This window comes from Strix uralensis, chromosome 15, assembly GCF_047716275.1.
Source record: "Strix uralensis isolate ZFMK-TIS-50842 chromosome 15, bStrUra1, whole genome shotgun sequence".
Taxonomy (NCBI): Eukaryota; Metazoa; Chordata; class Aves; order Strigiformes; family Strigidae; genus Strix; species Strix uralensis.
Window position 1 is genome coordinate 20,075,850 of NC_133986.1, and position 20,588 is coordinate 20,096,437.

Genomic DNA, 20,588 nt, shown 5'->3' on the forward strand with positions numbered 1-20,588 from the left:
ACCAGAATCAGTAATTAAAAGTTTATCACAATTTGCAATAAAATAAGTTACATTTCATGACTTGAGAGTGTTTTCCCCTGCAACACCAAGTCACACAACTCTGCTAAAACCCCCAGCTTAGGACTGGAGCAGGCAGCTCCTGTTGCCTGCTGTGCCACTGAGACCAGTAGCAGAAGGCGCTGGGGTGGATCTTCTAGCGAGACCATGATGGTGATCCTGCCTTCTTCAGTTCATACTAGAGAAATAGGTATGATGTTGCCATCATAAAAGATGCTAAAATTGTGAAGTCAAGCACTCAAAATTTAGGAAATCTCAGAATAAAAGTCCTCTCAGTGATGGTTATGAACCATGTCTAAGTCCTTCCCTACACAGGCTCAGACGTTCCTCCAAGCTATTACTGGTGGGAATTTGGTTTCATGCACTGCAGATTTTGGAAGTCATACAGTGAGCCAAAATTAATGTATACTGTTCAGGAAGTCCAAACCTAGATAAGTAGGATTATGCTTTTTCTCCATAGGAAAATATTTTTGTTTTCAAATAAAATCTCTAGTTTTATCTTTCTTACTATTTGCAGTCATTGACAAAAAGTACACCATTCTATCACACGTAACTAACACATATTAGTAATCCCACTGTGTGCACAGTAGAAACATGCACTGTATGTTTTATTGCAAAGGTAAATTAGGTGAGGTCAACCTCAAGGTGGAGGGTTCAAATTCACCACCTGGTAAAAGCTACATGCACTTACATGTCAGTACATTTATCATCCCCCTCTAAGAACGAACCCTACCTGAACCCAAACAAACCTGTCAGAAAGTAAAAATCAAGCTTCAGACCAAGCTGGCTGTAAAGCATAGCCTGCACACTTCAGCACATCTTCTGACCACCAGAGTAAAGCGCATGCATGGATGCATGGACAACCTGCTCCTCTATTCCCATAGCACTTTCCAACAAAAGTTCACTTTCAGTTCCATCCTCAGTTTCATCCCAAAGGGAGTGATGCCCCATCTATGGCCAGAACCAGCTTGGCATATCCCATTCAAATTTAGAAGGGAGAAGCATAAGCCCACTGAAGGCTCACAGCACCTAAATCCCCACCACGCCTGCTGGAAACTCTCACAGCTCCTTTTCAAATGAGTTCTCCCACTGTGGTGATAAATACTGAGAAGAATAAAAATGAGTTTTGCTTTGGTTCACTGGGGCTGCAGGCTATTGGTATAATAAAGATTTATGCATGGAGAAACAACAATCCCAACGCAAAGCATTCATGTAAAACTCCGTAAAAAAAAGATTAATCTGACCTTGTACAGAGAGATGCTTTACCACACTACTTGTCAAATAGTGGGATGCAACCGAGTAGAGGTTCACTGGAGAGGTACCTACTGCACAGCTTTTCATAAATTACACCTGAAATAACCCCACAGAAGTTTTGATGAGAAGGAAGGTAAGGCCACGCCTTTCTGTCTAGCTACCACTGTTGATTTCCAACCCTTAAGAAAATTAAGGCCAGTTTCTCAGCTGTTACCTTCATATTCTACAAAGCCCATGACTTTCCCACAGGTTCCCATTAAAGGAGTAAAGAAAAGAAAGTATGCAACTGCTATCATGCCTACCTCATAGCTACGCACCACTCTCCTGATGTCAGAGAGCGAAAAATCTATTAGAGAAGAGGTCTCAACTTGCAGCTCCATCCCCATTGGAGCTGTACTAGGCTTCTGATCCATTAGTCCTGGTTCCCTTCATCCACCCTCTTAATATCAGTAGGAGAATCAAGAACTGTTCCCCATGTACATCATATAAAGCACATCTCTATCACAGCTCACAAAGGCACAGAGCAACAAGTTAATTATATTTTCTTCCCAAACAAGATTCTCTGGTCTCTCAGATGTTACAGAGACTTGCTTCTCTGCATGATAACTGAGCATCACACACTAATACACAGGATTGGGTCTTTTGCTTCCCCACTGCCTCTCCTTCCCAAACCTTCTCAATAGTTCTATCATGTTGCTCAAACCACCCATATCTCCATGTCAGGAGTAGCTGATCTTCTCAGTTTCCCAAAGACAAAAAGTGACCGAGCACAATGAAAACCAACCTGTGATTGTCTTGTTAGTCTCCTAACATTTTGCTATGAGACCAAACACGATATAACTGATGGCAAAATCAAGAATGCTTTGTTTAGACTGATCCCTGAAGTAATTAATGCTTTTAGGCTGATGGGAGTCTGTCTCGGAAGGAGACAATAAGATCTCAGCGTGCCAGACCCTCCTCTCAGCTAATGACAGGAGACAGAAGTTTCTTGCAAAAGAAACAGCAACACAGTAGCAGAAAGACCCAAATGCCAGCAGCCTCTTTGGAATAGTGACACATTCCAAAACAGTTTTAATGTTCATGGCTTAGCAAATAATTTGTTTAGACAAAACAGCCTACAAATTAGCATAACCTACCTAAGAAACTGGACAAATAACTTCAACAGTCAGCCTGTGCCATGTTCCCTCATGTAGTATGTACCTACACTGTTAATCTGTCTGCAAGGGGGACAGTTAGCTTCTCTTCTGACAGAGACAATATGAAGTCAAACACATGAGCAGGGAGGTTGCTCCTGTGAAAGTACTCCAGCAAGCTAACTGCTCTTGGGCTGCAGCAGCTTCCAGGATGAAGAAAAAAAAAAAAAGAATATTTACAGTCAATCATTCCTCTTTAACATCAACTGCAAGCTTGATACAGTCAAGCATTTTGCCTTTTAGTTAGGCTGGACTACCAAATCCTCACTGATCAGCTTTAATTTCAGTATTACATTTCACTTCCTAATAAGCGCCTCAGGTAGTAGGAATTACAGAGGATTTGTTGGGCTAAAACTGTTTGTCTTCCAAGAGAAGTCTAACTTCATAGCCTGGGAGGGATTTTAATTTGTCTGCCTGCTCCTAACATGTACATATATAACTTTGGTTTCCAAGAATAGCCCAGTTCCAGCTGCCAGAAGACTACCTCTTAGAATCACAGAACCATATAGGTTGGCAGTGACCTCTGGGGATCATCTGGTCCAACCCCTTGCTAAAAGCACAGTCAACTAGATGAAGCTGTGCAGAGCTATGCCCAGTCATCTTCTGAGTGTCTCCAAGGGTGAAGATGGGCAGCCATCCACACCCTCACTGGACACCTTTTTCCAATACTTGACTATCTTCATTATAACAAAAATATTCTGTATCTCTAATAGGAATTTCTGTTGCTGTAACTTGTCTCTTACCTCTTGTCTGATCCCTGTGGATCTTTCCAAAGCTGCATTTTCTTTAGACTCTACCGTAAGGTTGTTGAAGACAGGAATAAAATATCTTCCTTACTTTAATTTCTTAAGACAGAACAAACCCAGCTCTCTCAGTCTGTCCCTGCGCATCATGTGCCCCATAATCATCATGGTGGCCTTCCATTGGACTCCTCCTCCTCTGGTATATATGTGTTTTTTCTCCTGGGGAGCCCCAAATTGGGATAAGCACTCCAGATGTAGCCTTATCTTATTCTGGAAGAAGGTGTTATTCTCTCTCAGTGTCAAGAAATTTAAGGGAATGTGGGGCCTGGTATAACCCACAACTACCCAATTATTACAGTCACCTTTTTATTCTGATTTAAGACAAATGAACATATTAAAGTGCAGACTCTCCACACATTCGAAAAAGCTCTGCTTGTTCTGATCAAAAGGAGAAGGTCCTTTATTTTTGAGTTAAAAGGAGGATTATCAGATTGTGTTACTGTGATTTAGGTCTAAACTATCTGCCCAAAAGATTTTTTTTTAATTGATTTTTAGATTATAATTTGATATGAACAGAAATACTATCAAAAAATCACATCACATTCTGCACATAACCTTCTCTGCAGGGACAGCATCTTATCTTTAATACTGAAGGTGTAAACAGTATCTCTCTTCTCTGAATAAATGAAGTCAAACCTTTACCTACAAATTCACAGAGCTCCATTAAAGTCAAAAGAACTTAATGGATTTTATACCAGCCACACTTTACCAAGCTGCCTGAAAATGAAGAAGTCTCCTTGAATTTAATATGCTTTATAGTTTTCCTGTTCTCTTATCATAAATTACATTTATATTGAAATAACATCTAGTAGACTGAGTGGAGATGCCTCATTACTATGGTTGGCCATGCAGCCAAAATCTTAAATTTTCCCTGCAGAAGTGTAGCATCCCCATGCCTAACCAAATTAAAACTGATGCATCAACAAACTTAGGTGCATAAAGTCAAGCACCAAAAAGAGTAGCACTGTCGGAGATCCCGAATGCTATAAACTATTGTCAAATTTACTGCACATTCCACACTTTGGAAAAAGTCAAGCCATCTATGACAAGTCAAAAACAATGCAGGAATTCCCACTGAGGTCCTGGGAAACAGAACTCCAGGTACTGCAGAACCACTTGCTCTTTATAGGGGTGTGGTACCTGCTTTGAGGTACCAATGTTTGCCAATGCACAGCAATACAAAGATCATCCCCAAGCATTTTAAAAGGTTTCCCAGAATAGCTTTTTTATTGCATACATGACTTCCACAGAATAAAAACTGTTATGGTACAGATTTTATCAGCACTCAAAAAAGAAAAAAAAAATAAACTCTTCCACTTCTGAAAGCAAAACTGTTTAATGTATCACTAGTTCTCACAAGAAGTTTGATTTAACATAATTCCCCAAAGGCATTTTGATCTGATATATTAATAGGGAGTAGGAACATTATGAAAGGCTCGCTTAGTTTTTTAAAATTCTCTTTTTCTTTCCCAAGGAACTGAGCAAGGAGAGGAGAACAGAAGAAAAAAATACAATGGGAATTATACTTGCATCTTAGAGAAATGACTTCGGCAGCCTGGAAGACTTGTACAGAAAGAGGCAGAGCAAAGAATAAGAAATCACAAGACAGTGACCAGACAGTAACAATAAGTGGAATTACAGTCAATAGAATCCCAGTGTATTGATCTACCACATGAAACACAACAAAAGGAAAAGGGCAGCTTGCTTCCATCAATTTCCATCACAGTGGATTCTGATTCCACATCTCAATACCAAAGCTTTTGCTGACACTTGGTTTGAATTCTCCTTTTGTTAGCTCCATACCATCGCTCCTACTTACCACCCTCATAGCATCATGCATGCTTTATTTCTGCCCATAATATTTAGACTCCTCAAATATTTGCAGACTTATGTCCCATCTGAGCCCTCTCTCTGCCATGCTGTGCATATTTAGATCTTTTAATACTTCCTTGGATGTAAATCTCTTTAGCCTCCTGATCTTTTTTTTTTTTTTCAGCATAAAAATGGTAAGTTTGCTCATAAACTGTAAAAAGGCAGTAATGTATATGAGCAAACTTATGAACAGAAACCCTATTATGAAAATGGCATGTATCTAAATTTGGTTCATCAGCTATTATTCTCTAAAAGCCTTAATAGTTAATTCATTGTGATTGTGACAAAGTCGTGCATGCTTTATGCCTGCCGGATATATAGTACAGCTCTGTTTATGTTTGGACTATATCTTTTATGAATGTGCAAAAACTCCTGCTGATCAGTAAGGCTCAACGAAATCTGCAGTAATTATTTCTGGGAAGATATACAACATATGCAGCTTTAACACATTAACAGTGTTTCATTTTAGTCTCATTACTGCTTTCAGTTGGAATCATTCAGTCTTACTGCATTAGTAAGTGAGAGCTGAGAGACTTGACTTTCCCATACTATGTGTCGTAGGATTTTAACTGGCATTTTGTGGCATTTCTAGTCCTCTTCCACCTTCTCCAAAAACTGACTCAAAATCAATGACATGTCATCAAATATTAGCCAGGTATCACTCTCACATCACAAGAGCAGGTGGGTATAGGCCCATTTAACAAATTATTATTCCTTAGCACAAATAAAGGCCTTGCTGGCCTTCGACTCTCTTTAACGGTTGCTTCATCTCTTCTGCAAACATAATGCAAAGGTGTGATGTGATCTGGTGTCAATCTTTATCCTAGTCAAGACAGAAACTCATCCTGTTTGTGAAGTATGATGAGGCTGAAGAAGAACTAAAACATCAGACTAGCTCTTACAAGTCCCTGCGCCACTCCATTAATAATGAAGCAGTTGCCCGAGTCCATCTAACATAGCTAATGAAAATACCAAATACAACTAAAAGGCTCTGGTTTGGGATTAATCCAGTATTCTCCATCTATGGCACAGACATACAATGTTAATTAGTGTCTAAACTTAGACCTTCTACTCAGACTTTAACATCACCTGTGTATTTAGGAAATAGAGCTTCTTCCCTGAATCTACCATCCCCAGGATATTTCTTGTCATCTGGAGCTCCAGCATGAAACATGATCAGACAGGTCGGTGCCCCAAGAGGAGGAGGAGAGCAGCAGCCAGTGGTCCCCACACACCCTGCATGGGGAGCGAGTGACTCGGCAGGGCTGGCTTCACACTCATGTTCACACTGAACGTCTGGCTGACCCCAAGTGCTGGGCAAATTGACAGAAGCTCCCCCAAGATAAGGGCAAATGACGTGACTACGCTGCTGAGCTGAAGGGGAAAAAAATTACTCTGAAATTCTGCAGTTCTCTCTTTACACATATTTGCAAACTCTAAGCTAAGCTTGCAATGGGATCTCGCCTGCTAACTATAATAATAGAAAATTTCTCTTATTTCTAGAGTCTCAGAACAGCACCTAGAAACTGCACTGCATGTGTAAGTGAAGGAAATGGTGAGAAGCAGATGGTCAAGAAGAGAAAAAAGGACAAGGTAGAGTATTTTGTCTGTATTTAAATTCTACTGCTGGTTTTCTCCCCAGTTTGCTATTCCCAAATGTGCTACACAGAGGCTGCTGCATCAGATGCACATGGGTCAGCCTTGCAGCAGATTAAAAAATGAACAGCAAGCCAGTTTGGTTTACCTAATTCTGCATTTTGGCTGATAATATTCTCCTACTGAGGAGCTGAAATGTCTTTAGCATCAAATCAGCTCTGGCTACAACTTGTGTAGGCATCACTGATTTACACAAATTAGCCTCCATTTCTTTACCCCCAGAGTTAGATTTTTCTGAGATTCAGGTAATTTTAGTCCTTTAAAAAAGCCAATGTTGCTCTTCAATTTAAGTGTTAAGGTGGCTAAAATAGCAAACGAATGATGGGGAATATAAGCACACATGCTGCTTTGGTAAGCCTGTGGCTTTCTATCCGAGGAGATGATTTTATTATTAGGAAAAAAAATTATCAAATGTTATGCTCAAAAGTGACATGAATGTCTGGGCTGGCAAGGAGCACACAGGTTACCTGTTCTTTATTTGCAAAATGGGAGCAAAATGGGAAGGAAAACGACTTTATTGTTTCTCTCCTCTGTTGCCAGGTCCTTCAATTAACTGCTACCAGAGCTGAAGAAAAGAAGGGAGGAAGGGGAGGACTCTGACAGGTCCCATCCACTCCTTACTTTCAGTATCAGCCAAGCAGAAGGAGCTAAAAACTGAAAGGCAACGAGGAGCAGATTCTTAACGAAGGAGAGGCAACAAAACTAGGGGAGTGTGGTGCTCAGTACTTACAGTCCAAACAGGCAGCAAGTTAGGGCTTTCCTGTGCAACACAGCACTACACAGAGAAGCGCTATACGTGATGTACAATGCTCTCCGTGTGTCTGGTATCTTCCTGGTCTTTGCATCACTTGCTTGCTGCCGTGGCTGCAGCCACAGTTTCCTTGGATTTTGCTATTCGGATTGCTAAAAGAACACAAGCTCATGTGCTAAGCTGGAATGAGAATCTACTGTTTGGTCTGTAGCATTAAATTACTGAGAAGAAGTCATTCACGGGCTATTTCTTTCCCATTTAGTTGCTTGGAAATAAATTCCCTGTCACCAATGGAATTTCAGCTGTCAGCTCTCTGATTGGATCCAATGACACTAGTGAAAACAGTAGGTTTTTTTATTCTCCTTTTCTTCCCACTCATTAACTTTTTACTCATTTTCTTTATTGCTATTTCACTTACAGATGAGCTAGCTGAAGTTCAGAAAACTCTCAACAACACAGTACAAAACATCATGGGCACTCATTTTCCCCTTGGACTATTCCATAAATAAAAGCCTTTTGATGTCTAGATAGTCATTCAGTTACATATATGGTATCAGCTCTTTCCACAGCTGGTCCTGACCTAGTATCAAGGTTTAATTCTGATCTTATTCATTCCAGCAACTGTCATGAACTCTGTGCTTATTAAAATGAAGTTCTCATTTAAATTAAGCTGAACACAGATCTCTCTTAATTATTATTTTCTTCCTCCTTCTCATTAACCAGCTTTCCTACAAAAAAAAAATAAAGAAAAAAAGGGCTTATGCACAAATCAGGAATAAGGGGAAAGAGGGTGTATCTAAGCCATCATCTTATTTACCTAATTCTTGATCTGATGGAACATACCCAACCTTGGTGCTTTATAAGAATGCAACTGGCTTTGGGTAATCAGAGAGGAATCAGCATTTTGTCTACTTCAAGCCCTTTCCCCTTTCTAATACATTCTTGTATGGGCAATATGTGGTGATGAATCCCCTATGTCAACTTAAGGTTGTTTTAGCCCTTAAGGTCTACACAAGCAAGATTCATCCTCTACCTCTTTTCATTGGATCATTGGCCATGTTGCTCATCCCAACCAGGAGCAGAACATGTTCTTTGTACCAAATCATTGGACAAAAAAAAAAAAAAAAAAAGTGTCACAAAATCAGAAGGTGAAATAAAGAGCTGCCTTTGGATCTTATTTCCTTCTCGGACATGGGTTATTATTTAAGTTGCAAGTGTCTGGAAACAGGGTATCTATACATGTGTGTTGTAACAACCAAATAGACATAAAAATCCTTCACAAAGGGCCTGATACTGTTCTTTAGCAGTGTCTATGATTTCCTGGACCAAAAGTAAGTTCCTATTTGCAAAAAAATTGCATTAGACCATGTTCACATGCTCTTTCTGGCAGCTTCTCTGAATGTTTCCCATTTAACTGAAGGTAATGTTGCAATTCGGCTGCTCGGCTCAGCTGGGACAGCCTGCAGCAGAGCTCATGGAAACCAGCTAATTGTGCCAATTAGGCACTTTCAACAAAATAAAAATTGAGAACTAACTTTGCTTTTGGTATTTATTTATCATTTGGACATAATACATATGATGAAAGAAATCAAAATTGTCATTACTATTATGGAAACATAGACTAAATACTTCTTAAAGGTCATTGTAGCACGCAGGACAGCTAGACATGTTCTGCTGTAATCAGAGAAAGATGACAAAGGCACTGAGTTGAGATTTAGACAATTTGGGTGTGTTTCATAGCTCTCCCACTATCTCCCAGTGCAACCTACACAAGGCACTTGGTTTCACTTTGCTGCAGCTCCCCATCTGTCTAATGAGGATAATAATACTTTCCATTTGTCTTTTCTATTTAGATGGTAAGCTCTACTGGTCAGGGACCTCCTCTTACTGGGAGTTTTACACAGAACGAGCACCCTGATCTCATGGGCTGCCTGCAGGGGATACTGTAATACAGATAACAAATAACATAATCCATCATGATTTAATGTCTAAAACAGATTTTTAACCCAGACTACCCATGGAATAACGACCTTTCTCAGTGCAAGCATACAAATACAGATCTCTGCTAAACATGTATGAAAGACAGAGAATTCAGGCAATTTTGCTCCTCAAACACAGATCTTAAGCAATTAACCTAAAAGACAATGTTTACACAGACACTTAAGGATCAGCTAGGTTAACATTTGGGCATGAAAGAGTAAAAAGTACTTAATCAGGCACAAATTTCTTTAGCACAGAGCAATGGCATGTGCACATGTCTAGAGTGGTACAGCAAGCTGGTGCCTCATCTTCCGCAGGAACCTGCCCTCAGCTGAAAAGCAGGTGTATTGCAATGGGGTTAAGAGCACACAAGATAAATGTTTTGTTAAAATTCACGAAGGTGATGGATACAGCTAATAGCTCCAATGGACATTAGAACTGTGACGCATTTGCAAAGGGGAAGGAGCAAAAATAGATTTTCAAGATAGCATATAGAGATTCACAGAATCACAGAATCATCTAGGTTGGAGGGGACCTTGAAGATCCTCCAGTCCAACCATTAACCTCACATTGACCGTTCCCAACTACACCAGATCCCTCAGCGCTGGGTCCACCCAGCTCTTCCACCCCTCCAGGGATGGGGACTCCCCCCCTGCCCTGGGCAGCCCATTCCAACACCTAACAACCCATTCTGTAAAGAAATACTTCCTAATATCCAGTCTAAACCTTCCCTGGTGCAGCTTGAGGTAATTCCCTCTTGTCCTATCACTTATTACTTGGTTAAAGAGACTCATCCCCCCTCTCTGCACCCTCCTTTCAGGTAGTTGTAGAGGGCCATGAGGTCTCCCCTCAGCCTCCTCTTCTCCAGACTAAACCCCCCCAGTTCCCTCAGCCGCTCCCCATCAGACCTGTGCTCCAGACCCTGCACCAGCTCCGTTGCCCTTCTCTGGACACGCTCGAGTCATTCAATGGCCTTTTTGGAGTGAGGGGCCCCAAACTGAACCCACTCATCGAGGGGCGGCCTCCCCAGTGCCGAGCACAGGGGTGAGATCCCTTCCCTGCCCCTGCTGGCCACGCTAGTGCTGACACAAGCCAGGATGCCATTGGCCTTCTTGGCCACCAGATTTGCAGTACAGCTACGTGATCCTGCAATGCAGGACTAAGTACCAGTTAAAAAAAACCAATGGAAGTCCATACACTAACTTTCTCAAGTCAGACACAGTTTATTACCTCTGTCACCTCTTCAGGACAGTGACCCAACTCATCAGAACAAAGCTGCCATTTTCTAATTCCAGCTGAGCTTGTAGCAGAGGGACCTCTGTTATACAGTCTTGAGCAACAAGAATAGCAGAAATGTCAAAGGAATCTTACTGAAGCAAGAACGCATTGTTCGCCTGCTTCACTCCTCAATTTGCATCTACATTCAGATGCAAGATTATATACACCAGGTTGTATACTTATTTCAAGAAATGCTAGTTGCTCTGATTTCCCTAGGGAAGTCTAATGATGGAAAAGTTTATCGTCTTTCACATTGTAGCTGGAGCAAATAAGAACCATTGCAAATATCCATTCTTTGTTCACCAAGATCTTAGAATAACAGCTGCACGACTCACCCCATCTGTGTATTTTTGCAGAACACACAGGATGGTTGGGGTTTCCTTTGAAATATATTTTTACACTCTATTTTAGATTTTCATACCACTCTATTTCTCTGAATGCAGAGGAATAGGAATGGGCTTGTTTCTTAAGAGATTAATGAGGTGTTGTCCTGGCTATTCATTGCCACTGAGTAAATAATATCTGCCAGCTCCTTAGCTGGCAGACACCAGGTTAAGTCCTTTCAAGTCAGTAAAACTGTGAAGCTTTAGGCTAAGTGCTCTTATTCAGAGAGTTAAAGTGGATCATTCCTGACTATTGCACACAGCTATGCAAAAATCTCATTTACAAATTAAACTTTACTTCTGCTTTCGACCTCTTTTCTCCATCTGTCCTCCTTTCTTTCAAAAGTTGTTGGCAAATGTGAGGTAAGCAATTATTATCATTTACACCTAACATCACAGCAGCCTAATACCACAGAGCTTACAGGTTTGCTCTGACAACCCAATACAAATGTCATATGTGAAGAACACAAAGATACAGGATCAGAGTCTCATCTGCTCTGCAACCTAGTGTATGAAATATAAATAGATTGACATGTCTCTTTGATACTGCTCATTTCTAATTCACTCAAGCAGACTCCTTAGGAAATCTTATCCCTTATCACATTATCTAACAGTAGCATTATTCATAAGACAAGACCATGCACAAACACCCTGCTGTGTCTTAACACCACATAAAATTCCGCTCCTCCAACACAGGTGGGTGGAGCTAGTAGTTCTTCCTGCCCTGCTCCCTCCCAGCCCATTTTAGGATCTCAGAGGTGCTCCATGCCTCCTGCAATATTCTGTAATGTCTTGCTCCAAGCCACCCATCCCAATAACAGCAGCACATCCTCCCAACTACATCCTTCCCCAACTTGTAACTGCCACATCCTTTCCACTGTCTTCTGCTTTTAGGAAGCAGAACAAGAGGTGCTCCTGTTGCACGGGAAATTTGTCTTTCCAGTCCTTTCAGGTTTAAAGACTACCACCAACCTACCATTAAGACAGGGTGCACTTCAGAGCATCTGGAGAACCAGATGACTTTCACATCTTTATTACTGTCTATGGTCATACTTAACATCCCAGGCTTTCTCTCAGACTATATCAAGCAGAAGAAAGGGGGAGGTCAGCAAACCTGCTACTCACTCAGAGAGACACAGCAATGTTCTGGTCAGTGAAGCAATGTTTGATCTCATATACGTGGGTTATAACTTGTGTATCTGCCATCCCAGCACAATAGCATCCCTGGGTACTTCTCCAGATTGGTTTATTCCATTTCCTTTTCTTTTTGTTCATTCCAAGCCTCACCACATCAGACTATTGCATACAGACTACTGAAACACGCAAGGGACACGACATCCTAGCTTTTACTTCTTGCTTTTATTCTAGTACTCCATTAATAGCTTTTCATTGCTTTTAAGCCCACTACAAACCTGTTTCAGCTGCCTGCAGACCTTGTCTAACTCCTGTCCGTCCCAGTTCCCTAAGTTTGTTTAGCACTTGCTTCTTTATTGCTCTAGCACTGAGGCTGGCAAAATTTCAGGAGGTGAGGGTAAACTAAGAGAATCAAATACATTACCCAGTGAATAGTGAAACAGAATATACTATCCATACAATCGAATAGCCTCTATCAGCCCGTCCTAAACACCTGTGAAATAAGAAAAGGATGAAGAGATGTAGCAACCACAAACCCTAAGAACAGCTTTGGTTTGATATTCAGCCAGTCCTTCTATTCAAGCATTTATTTTGCTACCTAAGTTACACAGAAAAACAGGAGCTGGCCAAAACCAAATGCCCCAGCGCTGAACTTAAAAGCACTATTTCAAACACTAGTCAGATAGAATCAGCAATTTGGGGAAAGGAAGACTAAGAAAAAAACCTACACGATAAGGCTTTGCTCCCAGAAACAGAAGGTCCTACCACCATCCATTTCCCTTCCAAAAAGACAGACTCAACGGAAGAACTCATAAGAGCTCAAAAATCTCACTGGTATTTAATGAGGGTGAGTAAGTACTGATGCATATTGTGCAAAGTTACTCTAGACTAAACAAAAAGTGAATTCAACATAGACTTATGAAACTGCATTTCAACCCTCTGTAGTGGAGCTTATTCAGAATTAAAGTAGCTGTAATCAGCTCTAACATAACTCAATTTTGAAGAAAATTGAGTAAAATAGAGGCCACACTTAATAGCTATGGTACACAAAGGTAAGGAGAGGCAGACAGAGTGAAATGCTGGTACCAAATCAGATCAAGCTTCCCAATTCTCCCATGCAAAGAGTTCCTAAAAGAATTTGGATTCCTTTGCATTACTTAACTTGATCCATCAAGTAGAGTCCTTACATCATGCACTGAAGAGCATTAGATTCTGAGTATTGTGCAGTATGTGTTAGGAGGTACCTGCAATCATTTGTGTCTCCTGAAAAGGGAGTGGGCTGGCCGAGTACATTCCCCCTAGCTGCAGCAGTGGCAGCTGATCAAGGGAGACTTTGCCCTTGCCAAAAGGAGTGATGAGGGCCAACAAACCATACGAGATAAAAAGCTGAAACTCTTCCAGTACCGAGGACTGACTGCCAGATCCTGACACATAAGAAGACACCGCTCATTGCTGCTCACACCTGAGTGAGGACTTTAATCAAAAAAAGCACGAAATAGGTGATTAATTTTGCACATATAAGCTATACCATTAGACTCAGCACCCTGTGGACTCCTGCTGCATTAGCATTGAAGCTGTAATACAGTAATTACATCTGGCTGGTCAGACACTTCCTCCACAAAAGGGGTATTTATAAGACTGTTAAAGCTGTCAAGGACTTTCAGCCTCAGATTCTGCCTTCCCAGTGTAAATTTCCATTCACAAAACTGCCTTAATTTCAATTGATGTTGTTCATTTTAGTTTTAAACCACCTACCTGCCACATAAACAGCCCTTACTAGCCTAGACTGACTAGTCCTGACTTTTACTCATTAAAAATCAGCAGAAACAACTGATTAAGGCAGGGGTCTGGAAAGAGTCCTCTATTGAGGCATGGAATCCCACAGTCACTTATTTTTTTACAGGGTGAATTTTTCTTGGGGGCTGTGTGCCTCAATTCATTTTGTAATTCCCAGGGGAGCAAAATGAATGTGTGAAGCACAGTGAGGAACAGTCTTTTATAAAGGAATCAGCAGCTCACCAAACTAAACCCCAGCTTCACTTCACTCTGAGGTTTGCCAAACCTCACAGTGAAGTCCTGGACTTGAGCAGCAAAAGCAGCTCACTTCCTGGTCTTCAGCTGAACAGGACCCACAATATACACTAACACCAACTCCAGCAAGCACTCACTACTCAAAGTCCAGCTTTGAGTGGCATCAAATTACATTTTGATAAAATACATCAGGGATGTGGCTCAACCCTCTGCCAAATCATGGACACCTGGCACCTTATTAATCTTTGGTTTCACAGCAGTCTCCTTGTGCTGGCACATTTGCTTCCTGACATCTCAGCCTTTTGAGAGTTAATGACTGGCAAAACCAGAATTGCCAAATCTGAAGGATTTAATTTCCAATTTAAACCAAATTCAACCTCTTACAATGTTTCCTGCCTAAATTTATCTTTCTGCTCCAGACTTCAGATCATCACTCTCACCAGGGTAGGCATTTGGAGTAGATAGCTACCAAAGTTGAGTAAAAAAATAATTCAAGGCTACCCTGCAAAAGATGTCTTCACAAACCTCTCCCTCTTCTCTGAAGAGTTCAGGGAAACCCACACCACCACTAACTCCCTTCTCAGAGGTCTCATTCTCCAAGGACATGTTAAAGCATGGTCAGGAATGATTGGCAGCTTCTTAGAGCTGTTAAAGATTGATTCAGACATGACTCACACCTCATCCAAGTCAGGTGGGCAACTTCTGCTGCAATACAGGACACTGTAACATGCATTGGGAATAGCACCAGCACCTTAAAAAAGCAAACACTGCAACGGCATAGTGGCTTAATACTCACACTCAGCAGGAGGCACTTGTTTTCTTTGATGGCACCTATGCAGCCCACGAAGCCAATGATCATGACAAATGTCCCTGTGACGATCAGTAGGTTGGCAGCTGACAAGGACGGGAAAGAAGAGGAGAGGGTGGCAAAGTTTCCTTGGGTAACAGCCAGCCAGATGCCTACTCCAAGGATTCCACAGCCTCCCAACTGGGAAAATAAAGAGAAACAGAGAAACTCAGTTATTGTATCCAAGCAGCCCCAGATATTAATCCATATCAATATGGCAGCGGTAGAATGGCTCTGCTGGGGTAAATCCCGCAGTCACACCTTACAAGAAATACAAGAAATCTTTCCCTAAGGCACTTTCAGTTGGGAAAACAGACAAAGGAGAAACCAAAAAAAAAAAAAAATTATAGAGGGGGAACTCATCAGTAAGATGTAACACTCAAGAAAAAGACCCAGATTTCCTAAATCCAAGACATGACTTCAAATATTGGGTCTCTTCCTTTCTAGTGAAAAAGCAGACACTGAGTAAAAGAGAAATTCCCAAAGATTCAGATCTCAAAGGGATTGAAAATATCCATATCCTACTTAGGTACCTCAGAGAGCTGCCCAGAATGGCTGAAGCACTTTTGATCCCCTGTTCTTCCCATCCCAATACACCATCTCCCATCCCTGGCACATGCCATAAACAAATCTTGACAGACCATCCCCTGGTAGGACACCTCACACCTCCTCTTAGTTCCTGTCCAAGATCTAGCCTCCCTTGGAAGAAAGAGCATTTTGAATAAGGGGGCCAGAGAAGGAGGGAGAATCCTCTTGTAACATTAAAGAAAACCCAAACAGATGTTTACTCCTAATGTGGCCACTGGTTTGGTAATTCAATCCCCAGAAGAGGACTTGGCTGGTTTAGGAAACGTTTGAGAGGGGAGCAGTAGTACAGGCTTCCCAGGCATGTGAGCAAGAAGGGAGGATGCCTGTGCAGGCAGCAGCCACAACATAAAATTTACAATTATTATATACATAAGGAACTTTTAAAAAATGCAAACATTTATAGGTGTGCTGCTTATAATTGTGAGAAAGCCTGCACAATTGTAACAATCTGAGCAATTAAATAGAATTAAACCAAAGGGGATTTTGCATTATTATACAGTCACACAGCAGAGCATCACTTAGGTTTCTTTCTTTCCCACTCTCTCTTTAAAATAACCGATTTTTATTGAGTTTTATAATTGCACTTGATTATCCAAATCAATTAAAGGCTAGGAAAGAAATTGTGTTCATAGAGTAGTAAGCCAGACATAGGAGCGTATCAATTAAATGTCTGCATAAAGTGGATGAACATAAGGCAGCTCATGAACCAGGGAAGGAAAAAGACAGAGCTAATCCTGGGGCAGAGCTAAGCCTCAGAAATGAAACACAGAAGAGAAACACAACAGCCAAAGTAATTTCTTATACTAATTGCTAAGGTTGCCTCTGCATGCCACTGAATTCCCCCTCAATAAGGGACAATAAAGGCAGCTGTGTCTCAAGGCAGGGCTCCTCACCCCAGTTGCAAACCAGCCTGTTTTGTTCAGAACTAAGGAGCCAAACTGTACCTCATTGTAATGTACCTCAGATGCATCATCCTGCGTGTCTCCACTGAGAGAAGGCAGACTCCAGGACACAGGACTCAAATCATCTCATTCAGCAGCCTTTTCGTATACAGGCATCCCATATCACCACACTCACCCTTTTGCAAGCACTATGGAGGGACAGTCCATGCCCTGACCACATACATACACTGGAAATACCTCCCCCACTTACGGACCATGATCTTTAACATGGTCTAAAATAATTGAAGAATAACCAGGGGAGAGGAGGGGAAAGAATACTTAAAGAAGGTAACCCATAGCAAATCATTTAGGGCAACTGAGGGGATATAAACTAAACCTATCAAGATGACACAAAGAAAAAGATGGGAAAAAAAAAAAAAAGGAATAAATTCCCTAAAATAGGAATAAAATTCTGAAGGTCTACTGGACTACAGAACAGCAGAAGAGGTGGCAGACACCCAAGCTAAAACTGAACTAGTCAGACCGCTCAAATACAGTCAGGAGTAGCACTAAACTGGCTGAGGAATACAATGGAAAGCACAACTGCGCTTCTGCCTCTGCAGCCTGGAGGATGTTCTGCCTCAAAATCAGCCTCAGAGCTGCAGGCACAGCGAGGCCACACAAATGGCCCAGTGAAGCCTAGCGAAGCAGATGCCCAGCAGCAGCAGAGGCAGCACCTTGCAATACATTTAGTTATTATCTTCAGTTCTTTGTTCTGAAGCAATTCAACAGCACCAGTAAGAGGCAGCTCATTCCATCACCTTTTGCCCCTCCCTGTGTTGCTACACTGCTTTGGGTGACAGTGACACCTACAACCATCATTTGTGTTATGGGAGGTGGATCCCGCCAAGGATGCTGCTGTGTTTGGTAAGGGCAAGACCTATTTGCCCGCTCCTCCATCATCCATTAAATTCTTTATGATGTACAATGCATAATGCTTGAGACATTTTTGCCCCTAGGACATTTGATTCCAGTGCCTTCTCCCTTCAAAGTCATTCTTGTCTGTGGAAACTGGGAATTCACCAGTGGCACAAACCATCACAAAACCAGGAGACGGTTCACACAAAATGCCGTGACTGTGGCTGTACGCATTTAGATCAGGGAGAAATATTTCAGGTCAGTTGGCCAGCAGGAGTATCTCACTACATTGCCCTTGCTTCAGAGATACTCTAACATACATCAGGCTCTCTAGCAGCTCATTATCTTACTATTTTTGAATTTCCTTAGGTTGATTAACCAAACCCTGAAACGCACAAAGGGATCCTTTGAGCATTAAACCATCTGGCTCAAACTGGATTTCACAAAGCACTGCTTAGGAAATGTCAGCACGCAGTACTGAGGTCTCCTCCACTTTAGTTTAGCTCTGTTCCTTTTCCCACACCAGAATGTTCCCCCTCATGGTCCTTGAATAAAGTCACTAAGCTGTCACACCAGGCCCTGGGAAATGGAGGCTGCCCTTAACTCTAGTCTAAACTGCTCTTCCAAGCCCCCTTTCTGCCAAGGAGTGAAGCACACCTGTAGGTCTCCATCCAATGACCATAATAACACACAAGCACCTGGTTAAGGAAACGCTTAATGGAACCAAGACCCACCAAGACAGCCACAGAAGCCTTTCCAATGAGAGCAGAATATTTTCTGTTCCCAAATATTCAATAAACTCACTTTCTCCACCCCACCCCTCTTTCGGAAGCGAACAGCAGCGTAATTGCCAGTCTAAGATACAGGGATCAGAGGGATCACGTTTATTTACTCTGCATCAGAGCGAAGAGAAAACTGTTGTAGTTGGTTCTACGCTGCCTGTCTGTTTTGATTTCTTCATCTTGGTATCTAAAGAGCTGTTAAGTTATGGATAATTTTACGGAGTTATTTATGATGTTCCCTTTCCTCCACTTTCTCTCTCTCTACACCATCCCCAACCCCTAGTCCTTGTTTGTGCCAAACAGTCAGAAACAGAGTGATGAGATAATAAGTCTTGACAGCTTTCAGGGCTTGCCGAGATGTGAAATTAAACAAAACCAAAACCATTAACAGGGCTACTCTTGACAATTTGAGGGCTTCCATGCAAACAGTGAAGCTGTCATGGTTAAAAGAGAAAACATTAAAACAAAAAGACTAGTGAGAAGTCTACAGCTTGAACCTGATCTACTGACAGCCAAATATGAGTCTGTATTGACTCCATGTGGTGAGTGCAGGGTTGACTTTTTGAAAAAACAAAACAACAAATCCCGCTCAAAGATGTCAGGCTATTGACAACAGCATTTTTTTTATCCCCTTGTGAAGGGATTAACACATTATTTGCCTAATTGTTCATGATAATCCTCTCTGTTGCAAACAAGGCAGGTCACAGCAAAATCTGAAACGAAACGTAGTTTCCTCTAACATTTTTTTTCCCAATAAATGTTGCAAATTTTTGTAAATTCTTTTATTCTAAGGCTAAAACAGAGGGACATCAGAAGGGATAGTGTCATAGTCCTAAAACTTAGGAGGTTTGAGTTAAGTGTCTGTTCCAGGACAGACCTCAGTGTAAATCTCAAACAGGCTGTTCAGTATGGCTGTGCCTGAGTTGCAAAATCATGAATGCAAAGACACAAGTAGTCGGTTCTTTGCAAACCCTGGACTTTGCAATTGGCTGTGGAAGGAGCAGTTTATTCTGCTCAAGACAAATTGCTCACAGGCATTTATACAGCAGAGTCAAACAGTAAAGCGGGTGGCTTACTCTAAAAGCATAGATTCAGTCTGTCTCTCCTTCCCCAAGAGATACACTGACACTTCTGCACTCACTCTCTTGGCAGAAAAGCTGCCTATGGAATTAGATCCTCCAAATTCTTCTAATGGGTTGGAAAATAAATTATTCAGACTTCAGTGCATATATTTAGAATTGATCTTACAGTATGGTAAACAAAGTAATCCCAAGCAGGCCCGGATATATGCATGTTGTTGGAGAAAATTATTCTGAAGTTATAGCTACGCACTTAAAATACTGCGGGACCAATTGCTTCATTGTTCATGATAATGGTGTTGGTGTCTTTAAGTGGGTTTTTTATTGGTTTTATTACACAGAAAATGCATCTAATCAAGGCTTCTCATATTGTATCTGATCAGGATCTACCCATCATACTTCCTCCTTTAGGAAAAAAAAATTATATAAAAAAATTTTTAGAAAAAAAATAGGGCACTCAGCTAGATGAAACTCTTTCAACATTACGGGCATTTGTACGTTTTCCTTAGTTCACCCTCCTCCGCTCTTTATTTTTAATGTTCACTTACGGTTTGAATTTCAGGGGTTTTTTGCTTGCTTGCTTTGCTTGGCATCAGCCTATTTTCAGAGACAGGGTTATAGATACAGACAACAGCCAAAGAGTTAAGTCCTTGTTTCTCCTTACCTATATCATACTCTTGGATTTGTATCAATGAAAGCATAGTTTATTTCAAGTTTAGAAATCACTTCATTCATCAAATTAATCAAATTTAGAAACAAATTCAAAATCTCTTCCTCTCCCTCGGATCCATTGGACTTATAAAAGCTGTGTTTCTTTCCCAGTGGGTGTATGGATCCTATCTAGACTCTTCTCTCTCAGCCTTAGCAAATCTGGACTAAAGATCTGCTAAACTCTACACACCCAGTCCACTTGATCTTTTGCAGTTTGATACTCAATAGTTGCAGGGAAAGCCTAGAACTTATGCCTACACGTGACAGGCTCTTGTGTTGGTGCAATCAATAGCTAAAGTAGAAACAACTCAGTGCTTATGCTATAGTACATTTAAAAAAAAAAAAAAGATTAAATTATCTAACTGCCCTTCCAAAGCAGAATAAGGATGC

At 41.3% G+C, this 20,588-nt stretch overlaps 1 protein-coding gene across 7 annotated transcripts in view; it reads right to left on the reverse strand.

Moving 5' to 3' along the window:
• TSPAN4 (tetraspanin 4) overlaps nt 1-20,588 on the reverse strand; it is a 501,360-nt gene that overhangs the window by 108,430 nt on the left and 372,342 nt on the right. For all 7 annotated transcript variants that reach the window (XR_012631035.1, XR_012631034.1, XM_074885334.1 and 4 more), the window contains one exon: nt 15,189-15,380. Coding sequence is in view for 5 of the 7 variants with exons in the window: in XM_074885334.1 (XP_074741435.1) it covers nt 15,189-15,380 (192 nt within the window). In the remaining 2 variants the exon portion in view is untranslated. The remainder of the gene's footprint in view (nt 1-15,188; nt 15,381-20,588) is intronic.